Source organism: Peromyscus maniculatus, chromosome 8 (genome assembly GCF_049852395.1).
Source record: "Peromyscus maniculatus bairdii isolate BWxNUB_F1_BW_parent chromosome 8, HU_Pman_BW_mat_3.1, whole genome shotgun sequence".
NCBI classification, from domain to species: domain Eukaryota; kingdom Metazoa; phylum Chordata; class Mammalia; order Rodentia; family Cricetidae; genus Peromyscus; species Peromyscus maniculatus.
The window spans coordinates 83,122,189-83,139,451 of record NC_134859.1 but is presented as its reverse complement, the minus strand read 5'-3'; the positions used below and the strand labels follow the sequence as shown (position 1 = coordinate 83,139,451).

General features: G+C 50.6%; 1 protein-coding gene and 1 long non-coding RNA gene across 2 annotated transcripts; one reads left to right on the top strand and one right to left on the bottom strand.

The window, feature by feature from the left end:
* Positions 1–11,743: 11,743 nt before the first annotated feature.
* LOC121831443 (uncharacterized) lies at positions 11,744–12,562 on the top strand. Its single transcript, XR_006074880.2, has 2 exons — positions 11,744–11,960; positions 12,132–12,562. It is a non-coding gene; the product is annotated as an uncharacterized LOC121831443 (long non-coding RNA).
* Positions 12,563–14,753: 2,191 nt separating this feature from the next.
* Positions 14,754–17,030, bottom strand: Hoxb13 (homeobox B13). The gene is made up of 2 exons (XM_006971907.4): positions 16,332–17,030; positions 14,754–15,381 (listed from the first exon to the last, which is right to left on the bottom strand). The coding sequence occupies exons 1-2, from the start codon at positions 16,930–16,932 to the stop codon at positions 15,128–15,130; spliced, it is 855 nt and encodes a 284-aa protein (XP_006971969.1). The 5' UTR covers positions 16,933–17,030; the 3' UTR covers positions 14,754–15,127.
* Positions 17,031–17,263: the final 233 nt, after the last annotated feature.

Sequence of the window (17,263 nt, the reverse complement as noted above, 5' to 3'; positions counted from 1 at the left end):
AAGCCTTGATGCTCAGAGGTAAGGGAAGCCTTTGTTTCCCAGAGAGTCTTACTGCTGGGGAAGGGAAACTGCTATTTCTTGGTCTGAGGTCCAGGAAGAGGCCCCACCCAGAAAGCCAAAGGAACCACCACCTTGATCCAACACCAGGCTTTGTTTGCTTGTGTGTGTGTGTGTGTGTGTGTGTGTGTGTGTGTGTGTGTGTGTGTGCTCCTGCCATGCAGTGCATGTGGCAGTCGGAAGATAACTTGCAGAAGTAGGTTCTCCCTTTCCACTCCATGTGTTCTAGGGATTGAACTCGGGTCATCAGGCTCGGTGGCAAGCTCCTTTATGCACTGAGCCATCTTGCTGGCCCACAACACTGGTTTTGTCACCTGAACATACAACCCCCGTGAGGGTTCCCAACACTGAGTTTTCAGCTCTCCCAAGCCTGAAACCACGTGACACCAACGAACGCTGAATATTCAATTACTCGGGATTTTCCTGCGGAAGCTTAAGTGGATGTAGGCTTGAGTTTGTGTTGTTTATTGGAATATTTTATAGTCGGGGAGAGGACTCAGAAGGAAGGAAGCTTGACTATTTAGAGGGATGGAGAAAGGTCACAGAAAAGTCAATACCTCCCAAATTTCCAGGACAAAAATTTTTTAGGGTTGAGCTGGCTAACACCTTTGATGGCAATATGCATGCAACTGAGGCAGGAGGATTGCTTTGGGTTAAAGATCAGCAGAGCCTACATAGTTAGTGCCAGAGCAGCCTAAGCTAGAGTCTCAAAAAAAAAAAAATCTATAGAAGGGGCTAAATATTGAGGTTAGGTCTCTAGTAGAATGTTTTCCTGGCTTCTGCAGGGTTTTGTTACAACCCTCAGCACCCCGCCCCCCCCAAACATAAAGAAAGCCCAGGGGGCTGGACAGATGGCTTAGACGTTAAGAGCACTTGCTGCTCTTGCAGAGGACCCAGGTTTGATTCCCAGTCCCCACACGGTGGCTCCTAACCTGACTCCAGTTCCTGAGGATTTGATGCCCGGTTCTGACCTTGTGGGCACCAAGCATGCACATGTTACACACATATATGTAGGCAAAACACACATAAAATTCATAAATCAAAAATGTGAAAAAGAAAAATCAAACGTTATAGGCTGGTCTTACATAACCAAACAAACTGTATGAGTCCATGAAATCAGCCAAAAGCTTTGTGAAATACCATTCTGTGGAAGCGATGTCAAATTCATGTTGCTCATTAAGACAGAGATCAAGCCGGGCAGTGGTGGCACACATCTGTAATCCCAGCACTGGTGAGGCAGGGGCAGGTGGATTTCTATGAGTTCCAGGCCAGCCGGATTTACAGAGTGAGTTCTAGGAGAGCCAGGGCTACACAGAGAAACCATGTCTTGGAAAACAAAAACAAAACAAGACAGAAACCAAAATACAAAACTTGGGGACATTTTGTTAATGATACAAACAACCCTTTGGCTTCATCTCTCGGGGGCTCCCCAACACTATCGTGTCTGAGCAGTAGCCTACCCAATCCCTGCATGCTCCCTTCAGACATGGTGTACAAATGTCTTTCAGACGTGGTGTGCAAATGTCTGCATGATGTATCTTGTCCATCCGGGCCAGCCAGTGAGCCCCAGGGATTCCCCTGTCTCCTCCCCACCCGCCCTACTGCTACCATGCCTGGCTCCTTTATGCGGGTTTTGGGGGTCAAGGCTCACACTTCACTGGCTGACCCAGTGCCCTCCTCCTCGGTGATGTCTTGCTGTAGGGTGTCCTGTAGCCAAGGCCCCTTTCAACGTCTGACCCTCCTGCTCTACCTTTTAAAGGCTGCACTGCTGAACTTTATCCCCAGGTTCAACACCAAGAACGTGAGCGTCTGAGTCTTATTTTTACTTTATCTGGTCGGTAGTGCCCAGGATCAGACCAAGAGCCTTGCACCTGCTGGGCAGTTCCTACACCACCCACTCATTGACAACACCAGCCCCACCCCTAAGCATTTCAGGTGAGCCATTTACTGACAGTCAGGTGAAAACATTCTTTTCTTTCTTTCTTTCTTTCTTTCTTTCTTTCTTTCTTTCTTTCTTTCTTTCTTTCTTTCTTTCTTTCTTTCCTTCCTTCCTTCCTTCCTTCCTTCCTTTTCTTCTTCTTCTTCTTCTTCTTCTTCTTCTTCTTCTTCTTCTTCTTCTTCTTCTTCTTCTTCTTCTTCTTCTTCTTCTTCTTGGAAGCGGGATGAATTCCACAATCTTCTGGATTCTAGGCAATTGCTCTGCCACTGAGCTACATCCTTAGTCGCCATAAGATTAATTCTTAACCAGGTCATTCAGCTGATTTCCCTAAAATTTCCCTTTTATTTGGCCTGAGTGACACAGGAAGTTTGCTAATAATTTGGGTAAGTTTTCCAAAAAGGTCTCTTGGAAGACCAGAAGAGGGCACAGAGCTCCTGGCGTGTGAAAGCTTTCTGATTCCTACAAGATCTCCACACAGTATCTCCCCAAGTCTGTCCTTCACCCACTGCACGCTTCCCAGGGCCCTGAGGGAGTCTGAAACTAGAGCCAGTGAGTCAGGTCCTCTCACCTCCACCACAAAGAACTGCCTCCACGTGTTCGTTCAGCCTCTGTGAAATGGGCAGATTCCTTTTCCCTTGATGTACCCCGCTGTACCACCTAATATAAAAGATGTGAATGTACACAGGAACGCTGGAGATACTTAGAAAGATAAGAACCTAGCAGGAGATAGAGCAAAGTTGGTAGAAAGCTTGCCTAGCATGCACAAAGTCCTGGGTCTGATGCTCAGTAGCCCGTAAACTGTGTATGGTGGCACATCCCAGACGAAAGAGATATAAACAGGAAGATCATCCCAGGCTATGAAGTGTATCAGAGGGCTTTTCTCACTCAGGACATGAATTCAACCCACCAGCTTGAAGGAAGGACAGGGCTCTTTCTATCCACACTGCAGCTGCCTATCAATGAGAAAAGAGTCTCCAAAGCCAACCCAAGGCAGCAGATGAGAGCTTTGAACTGTGCTAACCGGCCAGAAGGTGGGTGCAGCCTGGAGAATAAAGGCAGACCCTCAAGCGGCTCGGATCCAGGATGTAGCTGAAGATGAGGCCTGGGTTTTGTCTTGTTTTGTTTTTCTCTTGACTATTAAAACGTCTCCCGAGCTCTCAGGGTCCTAGAATCCTAGATGATGCCACGAAGCTGGAAATTAGCATTCTGTTCCAAATATACTGGGGCACATTTGCTGCAGGGGTTGAAATGATGGTTTTTAATAAGCTGGCTCCAAGCACCTGTCACCAGTAATGGAAATTTTTGCCTGGGAAGATATATCGATTCTTGTTAACAAGACCATGAGGTAATAAATTTTCTAAGACTCAACTAAGCTTCCAAATCGGGACTCAGGAGAACAAATTCCATCTTCAGGCACTAACCCTTAGATCCCTGGTCCCTGATAACCCTGACCACTGATCTCAGTCAGGCAGCCCATCTCATTGCACTTGACTTTTGGGGGGAGTTTGGGGGTAATTTACAGAGGAATGGATAGCTGTGACTGAGACCCACCTGGGACTGGGTCAGTGGAAGACTAAGAATTACCCCAGCTGAACATCTTGATGCTCTGCTGCCAGAAAATCCAGGGGACGATGATATCATTAAACAAGACTGAGAAATCCAAGTCAATGCAATCAGATCCTCTGGTCTGCGGATGCTTCCGTCTCCTAAATCTGACAGCTGTGAGAAACCGAGTGGTGTCTAGATGACCTGACTCTTGGAACACCACCTAGCTGTTGAGGTTAAATTTAGCTACTGTGTAATATAGACTTTCTCTAGTAAATGAACAGATTTAGATGCCAAGAGACAGGTTCAAGAGTAGTCACAGGGCCAGTGAGGTGAGGGCAGGCACACACACACATCAAAGATGTAAAGACAGGCAAAACAAATCAACGTCAGCAGGAATAGGAACTGCTGTTACCTCTGGAATAGTATACTGGAAAGGGGCAAGGCAGCATGATCAGGGGCCAGGGAACATTCTGGATTTTGTACTGAACTGTGATTATGTGGGTAAATATTCATAGGTAAATATCTGTGAAGCCACACACTTAAAATTACTGTGTACTAGCGTCATGCCTCAGAAAAGGGAGGGGGCTTTTAAAAAATAAAGACACCCAATGTGTGTGTGCGCACACGTGCACACACATGTGTGGGTTAGAAATATATAGATAGAGGTACTGGGGGTGGAACCTAGAGCCTCATGCATGCTTGGCAAGCACTATACCAACCGAGTTCCCCCACCAGCTCCATTGATGGACCTTTGTTTTCAACACTGAAAGTCATTTCTGATATTCTTTCTCATAAAACTTAAAAACCCAGCTTTGTCTTGACCCTTGATGAAAATGGAGGAAGATGACGACTGTAAATCGTTAGCCCTGGAAGGGAAAATGAGAGGTGACTTTAACAGCCACTTACCTGTGCCAGACAGGAAGTGGCCTCCTCCTCCTCCTCCTCCTCCTCCTCCTCCTCCTCCTCCTCCTCCTCCTCCTCAGCATTACAAGAATGAAGCCTGCATTCTGTCCATCACAAAGCATCTCTAACCCCATGAGCCAGGGCCAACAAAGCAGACTCAGATTTAAGCTCTGCTCCGCTCCCCTGGCTCTGGGTCATCATTATCCCTGGAATACCATCAAACACATGCAAAATGAGCCCTCAGTATCCCTCCCCATTTGCTGAGGTGTGGACTGAGGGTCTTGGGCATGCTAAGGCACATAGTCTTCCACCGAGCTAAACCTCCAGGTTGAATCTAGAGGTCAGGGTTAGTAGCTCTGTGGTGTGTTTATTGGTACCTGTAGATAAAACCACCTTTATTTTACACAGCAATGTGACACCAGTCAGCTGTCTGTCAATATTATGATTTCTCTTCCATTCTGCCCTGCTCCACTCACCGGGGAGCTCAAAGCCACAAGAGTGCAACTGTAATAAGGGAAGTCTAGCTGGGGATGGGGGGCTCACATTTGCAGGCCCAGAACTCAGGAGGCTGAAGCAGGGGAATCAGAATTTGAGGTTTAACTGCATGAAACCCTCTATTTCATCAAAGGGGGAGGGGGGACTCTCCACTTGTGGGTGTTAGCACTGGTGTGGGAGGGGGGAAACTCCTTCTCTCTCTCTCTCTCTCTCTCTCCCTTCCTCTGCCTCCTCCTCCCTCTCTCTTTTCTCCTCTCTACACTAAGGGACAAATATTTACTTACGGTAAATATTTTGATCTCTATGAAGCAAAGATAACACCCTAGCAGGGTGAACCATCTAGCTTGGACTGATCTCCACCCCATTATTCACTTCCTCCACCTACTTCCGGCATTGCCCTCTTCCGAGGTAAACAGACCCAAGCTTTGGGGGGCCCTACAAGAGAGGTTTTAAAACCCAAGAGAAGCAAAAATTCTTGATGCTCTGCTTAATGAATTTTTGCCTCCAGGATACATAATCACCACTGTTATCCAACAAAACATGGGGTATCTTCATGGAGTGCTCCAGAAAGGTCCCTTTCCTGTCTCCCGAGAAGTACGGAGAAATTATAACCTAGTAATTCCAAAGCATTCTGTTCCAGCGGGATTCAACTCTCATCAACCCACCAAACATAGTAAGGGGACAACTTTCTTCTTATGGATTACTTTTAAAATCCATGTGGGGACTGGCCAACATAGAAAGTCGCAGGCCAGCTAGGGCTAGACTGTGGACAGGTCTCAAAGAGGAAAAAAAAGTGAATGTGGAAACTCCAAGTGCCTAACAAGTAAACACTGCTTTTTTTTTTTTTTTTTTTTTTTTTTTTGAGGATAAAACCCAGGGCCTTGAGCATGCTAGGTGAGCACTCTACCCGAGTTATATACCCAGTAAAGAAATGGGTTTGTTTTTTGTTTTTTTTTTTTTTGATGGCACATCTAGAGGATTAAATACTGCAGAATTGTCAAAGCCAGGATTTTGAAACATATTTAGTGACACTGGGAAATGTTCTTAATTTAAGATGAACTTTAAAGAACAAAATACCAAAAGTCACACAAGATTGGATTTTGAAATACACTTGTACACAGAAAAAGGGGCAGCAGACACAGGACGGAGATTAAGCTTTGGAAACTTCCATGGCAGTTTATGGGACAGGTTTTAGTTTCTTTGTAGTATTCAATACTTCTCCAAGTCTTGACGGTTGGAATGAGTTGCTCTGTGCATCCACAGGAGGAAGAAGCTGTGTTTTGAGTACAGGCACTACCTAAACGAACAGCACTGCTGGAATCCATTTCTTAGAGCCTGACAATCCCGTTCAATTATTTTATGTAATTCGTAAGCACTACTTAGAAACTGCAGCAACCTGGGAAGCTCACTGTGGCCTGGGAAATGCAAGTTTTCAAACAAGCTTGGATGCAGAGCCCTGGCGACCGAGCATAGGAAAGGGAGATCAAAAACTAGCTAGGAACAGTGGCTGCAGACTGTAGACCGTGGGCACCGAGAGAAGGAAGTTTCTGTCCCGTTTTCTATTTGTGTGGTGGTGGCGGGTGTGATCTGGGGTACAACTTTATTTTTGTTTCGTTTTTACTTTGACTTTTTTTTTTTTTAATGACCAAAAAGTTGTGGAAATTTGCTCTGTTGTGTGTAGTCTGCATCTTCCGGGGGAAGCAGTTAGGATGTTTCTCTCTAAACCGGTTTCGGCAGAAATGATGGTGCCCAGCACGGTAAATGCCTAACCTTGATAAACGCCTAACACTGATGAACGCTTAGCACCGAAAAAACACAAAACCGGCCAAGTGCCTAATTTAAGACACGTTTTTACACGTACTTTTTCCAATTAGACTAATTTGTCGCGTATCGAATTATGTCTCCTCCATAGCACTGGGCTGGGGGAGGATGGGAACGGAACAATAAATTAAAATGGAAAAGCTCTCTCAAAAGCCCCTCCAACACGACGTCACAATTAGGAGCCCCCCTCCCGGACTGGAATGAAATCCAGTGGCCTGATTTCGTCGGAAGATAAATTACGAGAAGTGAACTTGACCCTAGTCCTCCCCACCCCCTAAACTCCCAAGGTCAAGACAAAGGGAGAGGGGCTGGCTTAATTCTTTCCCGGCCTGGAGAGCCAAGGTTGCCGGGGAGAGGATTAAAATAACCAGCCCTTTGTCCCAAGCATATCTTACGGCAGGTAACTGGGAGAGAAAGCATCAACAACATTATCCGGATAATTCCCTCGGGCCACTAACCATTTGCCAGAAAGGACTTGCCTCCAGGCATTTTTCTCTAGTCCTAAATGGAAGGGCTGGAAGCTTTGCATCGGTTGACGGGATCTGGCGTCTCCTTAGTGGGCCTTGGGAGGTTCCTGGAAGGGACTCCTGGGCACGGACCCCATCCCAGCCACATCAGGCCTGCAGGCCAGCCCGGCTCTCCCCGCCCGCAGCTCGCCCGGGGCCGCCTTCTACCCCCGTATTCCACAGTCAGTAAACATCCCCTCGACCTACCGCAGACGCCTGCTTGCCTTGGGGTTCCAGGATCAGGAATTCCTAAAACTAAATTTAACAGAACAAAGCAATCACAGCTACTACCAGTTTCAAAGGCCGCTCGCCAGTCCCCGGCCTCCGCTCTCTGCAGGTCTCTGAGCAAGACGCGCTTTTCCCGGGTCCCCCGGTGCAGCGGCCGAGGTTCCCCCGCGGGAAGAGGGAGACTCCTGGTTGCCCGAGCTTCCGCATCCTGGTCCCGAGTCGAAGATCGAGCACCCGCGGGGTTCGGTTGTCGCTCTGCGGGCTGCGGGGACCCACGCGGCGGGGACTGGGAAGGCAAGGACCGCGCGGCAGGGTGACCCACCTCTGATCGCGCGCAGGCTGGAGCTGTTAATCCTTTGTTATTTATGCACGTGTTTATCTTGATCGCGGGAAAGATACTGGGGGGAGGGAGGGTGCTAACGGCCTAACCCAAGGTAAACTACCGGGAACAGAGAGTGTTCAAGATTCCGCGGAGTCTAACGCACCGCCTCGCTTGCTCTAGGGCCTCAACGGTTGGGTGTTTACACTCAGACCCCGTACGTTTTCGCCGAAGACAAGGACCACAAGTTCCTGTAATAAAGCAACGGATGGTTTAGTGGGAGAGGCCAGGTCTCTAGCGTTCCGGGTCCTTCCATAGCCCCATCCTCTCTTTCCCCCTCCACCCGCTCGGCTTTCTCGTCTCGCTCCCGAAGAGCTAGAGGAATGTTTACAGCTTGGCTCAAGTTCAATGACAAAACCCTGCTTGGAGGGGGAGGGGGAGCGAACTTAAACCATTGCACCAGACAAAGGCTGGGCGCAGGTCTCTGGCAGGGAGCGCTGGGGGGTGGGGGTAGGGGTGACATAGGCTGGACTCGCCTAGGGTCAGTGAACTGTGAGGGCCCTAGGATGGGTCCGAACTCCGCTTTCCCGTGTCTCAAGCCTTACAGGATTGCTACGCAAAAGTCTGTCTGAGTGGAGCGGGGATGGCCAGGGGGGTTATCTAATCAGCGTCAGGCTTTGCCCTGGCATCCAGGCCCCTGGAAGATACCCACCCCAGACCTCTGTCCAGAGAGGGAGCTTTTACACTGGTCTCCTCCTAGGACCTGCAGTTTCCCGCCTCTTCTGAATTGTTCCTCACCCATTTCCTCCCGCTTTCGATATTCCGAGCACCTTTCCAGGTCCTTCTGGAACAGGGCCTCTCCCGGAAAACCTCTCCGGATGCCAGTGTATGTGTCTCCGTCCTGTTTTCCATTTGTCCTGACTGTAATAATTTGCAAAGATGTCCCTCTCCCTCACGGTGCAGAGAACATAGACTGTAGTCCTCAGGCCTGGGGGATGCCAGCCCAAGAGCTGGCCGCGAAGCTAGGCAAAGCTAGGAGACAGGCTTTGTCCTTCCCAGGTATCTTTTTCCGAAGCTTTGCACGCACTAGGGGCTTGAAATGAAAACTTGGTTGAACTAAATTGCCCCATGTGTTTAATCCCGTGGTGCTCACACTTAGACAGATCTGCCCAGTTTCTTAGTGAGGCAGGGTCTAGGGTGTTTGGAATGCACCTACCCTCTGTGACCTGGAATAGAGGGCACCAGGGGGAAGCAGGTGTTTCTAGGGAGAGAAGTTGGTTGGTGGTAGGAAAGAGCCTGGGCTTCTTCTTCTGTCAGTTGGTAAACACCAGGAGCTTAGAAGTTAAAAGATGCCCCCACCCAGATCCTGTCATTGAGGCACAAATAAAATAACTCACAAGGTTGTCTCGATTTCTTTATTTTACGAAGTGTCACTCCATAGGGACTTTCAAGGTGAATGAAGGACAGTAGCCCCAGAGGAACAGTAGAGAAGTAGCCAGGTGGGGTTTTCTTGTTTTGTTTTGAGGGGGGTATTAGCAAGTCTTCAGGTGCCTGCAAATGAACTAGCCCACCCAAACTTTAAGTCAGCAGCAGGAGGTCTGAGGGGGTGACCCGCGCCCCAATGTCCCGTGATGTCCCACGATGCCTCACGATGCTCCAGGACAGAAAGGACTGGGCACTTGAGAACTGCCCAGGGTGATGGCACCCCTGGCAGTTGCTCCTCAGAAGCTCCCAACGAACGTCTGAGAGAGCATTTCGGAGGGGAGGGGAGCCAGAGGCCCAGGGGATAGATGCAACACCTCCCTCTTGCTTTTTGTTAACGCTTCAGTCAGTCAGAAAAATCATTACCCTGGTTAACTTTTGTCTAGTTTTCAATACAGGCATAAAATGTTTTAAATACAAGTGACAAGATCAACAATATTTTTTTTTTCCCTTGCCAAGATTCCATCCAGTCAAAGACAACCATAAAGCCACATGCCTGGGATACTGTCCTCACCAGTAAGCCTCTCCCAAGCCCAGACCAAGAACGTCCCCCGCATACTTCGAAGCATTTTCTTAGTGACTTTCAGCCCAAATGACCATCCCTCTCTCCAAAAGCCAACAAGAAGAAGTCACTGACAGGTTGCCTCTGAGAGAAGTTTTGGGGCCTCCCCCCCTTATTGCAGAGACCTCCAGTGTCCCCAAATTCTCGAGCAACATTCTTGCAGGACTTCTTAGAGGCAGGTCCCAGGTCGATACATAGGAAACGCACTCAGCCCATGAGTTAGTTGTTTACCTTATTAAAGAGAAACTCTTGGAAGCAGAAAGGTGGGGGGCACTGAATAACACTCTTGACCCCTCTGCAAAGGTGGTGATGGGCATCCAGTTGCTCCTAGGCCCCGGAACTCTGCAGACATCTGCCTGAAGATTTCAGCTTCCCAGCGATTCGCACTCCTTAAGGCTTGGAGAGGAACCCGAGCTACCGCTGCCCCGGATGCTCTGCTCCTTGCTAAGTCTGGGGCGAGGTTAAATCAGTAGCGCTCCGTCTTACAGCTTCAAGCCCAGAGAGAAGTTTGGGGACGATACTCCGATACTCCGATACTCCGTAAGCTTCCTCAGGTCTGTGGCGATTTGGGGCAGCGGCTTCCAGCAGGTCTCTGGAACCGACTACGTGCCACCAGCAGCCCCAACTGGGCCTCCTTCCTTCTCGAGACCAGAGAAGTGCGTTTCCCCCCTCTTTCTCCTCTCGCCTACCCCTGCTCCCCCCACCCATAAAGCATTTAGTAGAGTGGGGGTGGAGGGAGTGGAGACCACCAGCCGGGATCTTCAAGTTCAATGGCAATGACCCTCCCCACAGACTGGGCGCAGGCAGTTGCTCCCTTCCTCTTCCCATAATTCTGGGGGCTACTGCATTCTTTTGCAGCTCCTCCTGTTTCAGGGGCAATTTAGGGGAGCCTAGGGGTAATGATGGCATTCTTTCTCTCATGTCTCCGACAACTCGGTGTCCTCCCCCCCCCCCGCAGCCCCCATAACTGTTAGCCGAGAAAGGAAGACAGGCTGGCATCTGTTCCCCATTGGATGTTTTAAATCTCTCTGCAAGCCCCGGCCAGAGCCGGGAGGGGGGAGGGTGCCCCGCTCTTGGGCAGGAGAGGTGGGCGGCTCCTGGCCTTTCTCTTCTCCTGCCCAGAGACTGTTCAGGTGGGTAAGCCTAAGGTATAAATGTCTTTCAAAAACGACTGGAATCTCCTCCCTCCGTCTTCTGCACCGCAGCCGCCTGGGCGCTTTATGGCAAATTTACGGTAACGAGTTCATTTATTTAATTCGAGATTGTAGCTCTGGGGTTCCTATTAGACTGAGGTGGGGGTGGGGCACGGTTTCCCCCGAAAGAAACCTAATTAAAGTGCAGCACTTAGAACCTTGAATAAAACTTTAATGAAGGAGAGGAGGGGAGCGGGGAACCCGCTCTGCGCTGGGGGAGGGGAGCCAGCAACCCTTCCGAGATGGATGGGGGGAGCTTGCTTGTGAGCGCTGCCTTTGAGCAAACCCCAGTAGTAGAATGTGGAGGAGAGGTAAAATAAATTTTCATTCCACAGCAATCCTACCAGGGTTCTCCCACCTCCCCAACCCCCGGAAGTGCTTGCCAGCAGGAGTAAAAGGCCGGAACTTGGGAGCCTGGGGGTCATCCTCCGCTTTGCTGGGGTTGGGACCTAGATTCAAAAGAGCTTCCGGAAATCCTGTCTATACACTTTCCACTATCCCCTCATTGGATCTCTAGAGGCCTAATCTAATCCACCTGCTTAGCAGTTAAAGGTGATAATCGTGCCGGGGACGGTGTAGACGAAGAAGCTACATTTGGATCCAGTTTCGTGGCTGGCTGAAACTCTAAGCCGGAGGAAGTAATACGCGTGGGAGAGGAGGGAAGGGTACACAGAGCTGCTCGGAGTAAAATTTCACCTTGTTGATGAAAAGGCTCCCTTTTAATAATAAAAAGTTATTCTCGGGATTTATAAATGTGTGTGTGTGCCCCGGGCAATTTGTTTGCCCTTTGATCCTGTAGTCTGAAGTTGTGGTCACACATTTTTCCTCCGTATTTTCAGGAAGAAACAAAATCCCTTGTATCTTTTGTTGCTTCAAGAATTTCTTACTGAAAAGGGAACAGCGGCAGGTGGGTCAGGGTAGACACAGGCATTTTGTTGTATGTTACACATAAACAGCTGAGCGGTGTCGATGTGGTCGGGTCGGTGGTGGTTGGGAATAATTCGCTTTGTAAAATACGGTTGAGAAGGGTCCCCTAAAATGACTTAATAAAAAAATGAATTAAATGTGTCTTGTATAGGTTCCAGACAAGTAAGGAAAAAAGAAATAGGAAACCCGCCGCCAGCGGTGATGTTTGGAGGATAAATTTATTATTTCCACGTAACCAAGAGGTGGACGGAAAGGTGGAATGCGCTCACGGCTTTGCCTCTTCTTCGCCTTTCCTGTCCTCCTCCGGGGCACATCCGAGGCTAGACCTACACATCTTCTGGAATTCCGGGCGCCTTGGAGTCCTGAAGCTTTCACAGGCCTAGAACCTTCAAACCCCGGGGGCCAGAGGTCCCAGGCTGTTGCAAGCCGGAAGCTGTGGGGTGAGAAGGGGGCTGGAGAATGAAAGCCTCGGGCGGGCGGCCGGTTTCCTGAAATGGCAAATGTCTACCGGAAGGGGGAGCGCTTGTCTTCTTAATAGTTCAATCATGTTGGTGGCGGAATAAATCTCTTAAAACCCCCAAATCTTTTGTCTGCTCTGAAATTAGTACCAACGAAAAGTAAAGGAGCTCTGAAATTTTAAGCCCCTTAGAGCAGAAGGGTGAAGTTAGAGCCCAGGAGTCCAGAACCTTCACCGGTCCTTGACCCGTCTGTTCATTGAGACAGCAGCCAGTCTTGTAGCCTAAGTGGGGGTCACATACCTCAGTGCCCCGGCACACTTCCCACATTCCCATCTGCGCTGAAGCCTCACACTCCTTTCTGAAGTTGGCCAGGGAAGGGTTTGCCCACTTTGGTCAGGTTTGGATAACATTACAAAAGGAGTTAAGAACCTATAATTCCAAAAGCTATCCCAGCCAGGCAGCACTCCGGAGGCAGGCTGATCTCTGTGAGTTCGAGGCCAGCTTGGTCTACAGAGCGAGATCCAGGGCAGCCAGAGCTAAGAGAAACCTTGTCTTGAGGGGGTGGGGGGGAAGCTATCCTTCTAGTGAGTAATGTGGAAAGCAGAGAGTAATCTGAGCAGAGTTCATAACCTAACCTGGGGGCTTAGACTGGACCATGGCGGGAATGGAAAGAAATTTCCATCACAACGGACGTCTCCTTACAACTCTGAGGGGCACATGTATTCTGTCCTCCAAGAAGAGGTGGTGTCTCTCTCCCTCCTTTTCCCCAATCTTGACTTTTTAAACTAAAAATAATAATAAGAAGAAAACATGGTTTGATGTAGCTCAGACTGGGCTGGAACTCACTCTGCCCAGATGGCTTCATCTCAAACTTTCTGCAATCCCCCCTGCCTCAGCATCCCACGGCTGGACTTAGAGTCTTGTATCACCATGCCTAACTCCTGGCTTCTTCTTGGTAAACATAGAAGAATCTGAGCAGCTTCCCCCTCATTCTTTCCTGAGAGAGGAGCCAGGTCTGGAATCCCACCAGGCCACAGGAGGATGCACTGGATTCCCTTGGCTGCAGCAGCTCACCCATGGTTTCTTGGAGAACCATAAACCCTTTTTGGGGAAGGAAAAGCCCATGAAGACACTGGCCACTACCCACTACTCGATAGCTACCCAACTCAATGCAGCCGCATCCATCCAGCAGCCTCTCCGGCCTTCAGGAAAGGTGCTGGATTACAGAGCGCCTCCACTCAGCCCAAGGATTAGTGACCGAGGTAACCTCGCTGGCTCTGCTGAGCAGGGTCCCTGTTTAGTTCTACACCCCGCCATAGTGGGTCCAAGTACATCAGGAAAGAGACCCTCTCTGTGTCTATCTTCTGCAAATAACCACATTCCTCCGGGCTTTCCAGGGTTTTGTATTATGTCCTGGTCATTGGTGCCCTTGGGCACCTTGTGTTCAGGGACCCCAGAGCCAGGCAGTGAAAAGGCAAAGAGGCCACTTTGGCGCTGGGTGTCCAGAGTCCCTCCACCCTGATCCTGGGTCTCTTCACTTCCTCCAGGTGCTCTCCTTCTACATAAGACGAAAAAAAAATTTTTTTAAAGTCTTCCCCTTCTTCCAGGCCTAGGGCAGAGAAGTTCCTCCAGCATTAGGAAAGGTAAGGAAAGGTGGGGAAGGGGCCATCTATTCTTTGCTGGTTTCCTTTCTTGTCCCATATTCTAGTGTGTTTTTAAAAGGCCTGAAAATAGGGTGGGACAGTGCCCTTCCCTGTAACCACTGGGCCTGAAAGGAGCCTTCACAACCACCACGTATGACTGACTATTGCATGTGGTTCCTAAATGCCCAGCAAATCCTGGTGGGGTCAGGCCCACCAGGAGAGCTCAGCTCTCTCATTTTTCAAGAGAAGTGGAGTTTGAGAGAGTACCCAGGGAATTAACTGTCCTGCCAAGTCCTCTCTTTTAATTCAGTTCTGGTGGCTCTGACCCAATCAGGCTACTGGTCTCATGTTCACATAACTGCAAAATCTCAGCATTTGAGACGGGGCTTCCCACTGGATACAGCCTAGGAGGCAGGCAGGGAATATGAGACCAAAGGAAGAGGTGGGTAGGGAGGAGGGAGGGAGATGCATCCATTATTAACATGGTCTGCCCTGCACAGCTGTGATCTCAGAAAAAAAAAAAAAAAACGCCAAGTGCACATCGCATGTATACCTTAGAAGGGTGAATCTGCCTCCCCCCCCCCCGCCCCATTCTCCCCCCCTCCCCAGCCACTGGAATGGTGGCTGGTGCACACAGAAAGGGGGTTGAGAGGAAACTGTTCTACAAAAAGATCTTCTTCCACATTTATTCACAATCAGCTCAACTCATGAAAGCGGGTTCTAAGCGCTCTACAGAGCTCTAGATAGAAAATATGAAACTAATTATCATGGCAACTAGTGCTGGTTATGAGATTATCATTGCCGTTAGGATGAATGATTATGACTGACACAGGTTCTCTGGAACCCGGGTGGAGTGGACTGTCATTTCAGGCCTCACACTCCCGACACATGCAGGGTGGCCCCTGAGGAACAGTCCATAACTCAGTAGCCTGCTGACGGTGTCATCTCTGGGGGTCCCTCAGCCGAGTCCTCTGCCAGTCCCGGCCCTGGCAGGCTCCCAGTTTCTCCAGGACAATCCCTCTTCCCCTGCCCACCCCCTCTGGCGTTCACGGGGTAGCGCTGGTCTTGACCTTGGCGAGAACCTTTTTCTCCTTGACCCGGCGGTTCTGAAACCAGATGGTGATCTGGCGTTCAGAGAGGCTGGTGGCTGCCGAGATCTTGCGCCTCTTGTCCTTGGTGATGAACTTGTTGGCGGCGTACTCCCGCTCCAGCTCCCGCAACTGCCCCTTGCTATAGGGAATGCGTTTTTTGCGGCCGCGGCGGAAGGCACAGCCGTCAGGAGGGTGCTGGGTGTTGGGCTCTGCGTGGTGCGAAAAGGAAGGAGGGAAAGGCATGCTCAATCAATCCCCTCTCTAGTGCCAAACCAAGCCGACCCAGGCCCTGCAAGCCTCAGGGCTACGTCATCCTGCAGGCGCTTCCTGATCATCCTATGCGTGGGCTCTGCGCCCCCAAAACACACAGGGATACTGCTGGATTCTGCCTGATTCTGGGATCGCCACTCACTCAGCCTCTGTTGGCCATCCCCACCATCCCTGACCTCACATCGGGACTCTGCAAACACACCCACCCTGTCAGGGTTTTGTCCACAATCACACAGTCCAGTCTCATGCATTTTCAGAACTCAGCCACTCCTACTGATTTCATTGGCAAATTATGTACAGGAGAAAACAGGTTTATGTCCCCCATTACACACACACACACACACACACACACACTCCCGAAACACACCCTTCAATACACCACCCAGCCGAAGAAAACCTACATTTTCCTTTCGAAATTGAAACCTCATCTAAGAAAGCAAGTGGCTGTATTCTCTAAGAAACACCCAAGAGCCCATCCCACCCACCGCTCATCGCCACCCTCAAAACCACTAAATTATGTCATTTGGCCTTTGTGTAGAATTAGACTGAGGTTGTGCTGGGACACTCAGGCCCCAGTCAACAGCAGAGGTCCAAGGTTCTCCCGACATATTGAAAGGCTGCTCCTAGAGCCTCAGGGGTAAGAGGAGAGGGGAAGCTACCCTCAAGATGCAGCTAGCGCCCTGCTGAAGCCCCTCATTCCGACCCTCTGAGACCTCCATCCAGGCCCTCTAGCTGCCTGGACCCTCCTTCAAAGTTCTAATGAGCAACCAAGGAGCCCCGGGCTCCTCCTCACCAGCCCCAAGTCTCCCTCCTTCTCCTCGAACCTCCTTCCAAGCAAGTGCCGGCGTAGCCCGTGCTCAGAGCCAAGGGGAGCCACAGTAGGAGTTACCTGCAAATGCCGCTTTCCAGAAGGGACCCGGTGGGTTCTGTTCACCTTGGCAACACATCTGGCTGTTCCAGCCACCGGCCAGGGCCCACGGCTGGTAACTGTCCACAGGCAGCAGAGAGTCGTGGCGAGGCTCCCCGGGGGCTCCCAGGGTCTGCACCACGGACACATCCAGGTAACTGGCCATAGGCTGGTAAGGTCCCGGGTAGCCCGGATAGAAGGCAAACTCGGTGGGACGGCTGGTGTACTCCTCCCCGGGCGCAGGAGTTTCCGAAGGGTAGGTGGCCAGGGTGGCAGTCTGGGCACAGGGTTTCAGTGAGCTCCTGGACACTCGGCAAGAGTAGTACCCGCCTCCAAAGTAGCCATAAGGCACAGGAGCTGGAGATGCCCCCTGGGGCACCCCAGGACAAGGGTGGCACTGCTTTGGTGGCTCCGCAGAGCCTGGCAGATCCAGGGGCGCATAATTGACAGCTGGCATCAGCGTTGGCGCCGCAGGATGGTTAGCCAGTGGGGAGTGGGGGACTAGATTCCGACCCCCTCCGGCTCCCAGCAAGCCTTCGATATCTTTGGCTCCGTCCAAGGTGGCATAATTGCCGGGCTCCATGGGGCCGATGATCCGCTCATGGGGAGCCGAAGGTGGGGGTCCTAGGGGGCACCCAGCTCGCTCTCCCCACCCAGGCCAGGGGAATCTTAAGCGTTTTAAATCGCTCCCAGCTCGCACGGCGCCTGCATTCGCCTGCCTGGGCCGTCTTGACGCAAGAGACGCAGGGGCCCGAGCATAAGCGCTGATTGGCTGCGGCCTGGGGGAGAGAAGCTCATAAAATCCTCCCCGCAGAAATTGCAGGGGGAGAGGGGACCCGGAGTCCGGCTCCGCCTCTTCTCTTCTCTCCTTCTCGTTCTGTCTCTGTCTGTGTGTCTCTGTGTCCGTGCTCCTG

Excerpts from the sequence above, each read along its gene's own strand:
- Hoxb13 (XM_006971907.4), bottom strand. The coding sequence starts at position 16,932 with ATGGAGCCCGGCAATTATGCCACCTTGGACGGAGCCAAAGATATCGAA. Across the intron at positions 15,382-16,331 it reads CTGGAAAGCGGCATTTGCAG|AGCCCAACACCCAGCACCCT; the intron begins GTAACTCCTACT and ends CGCACCACGCAG.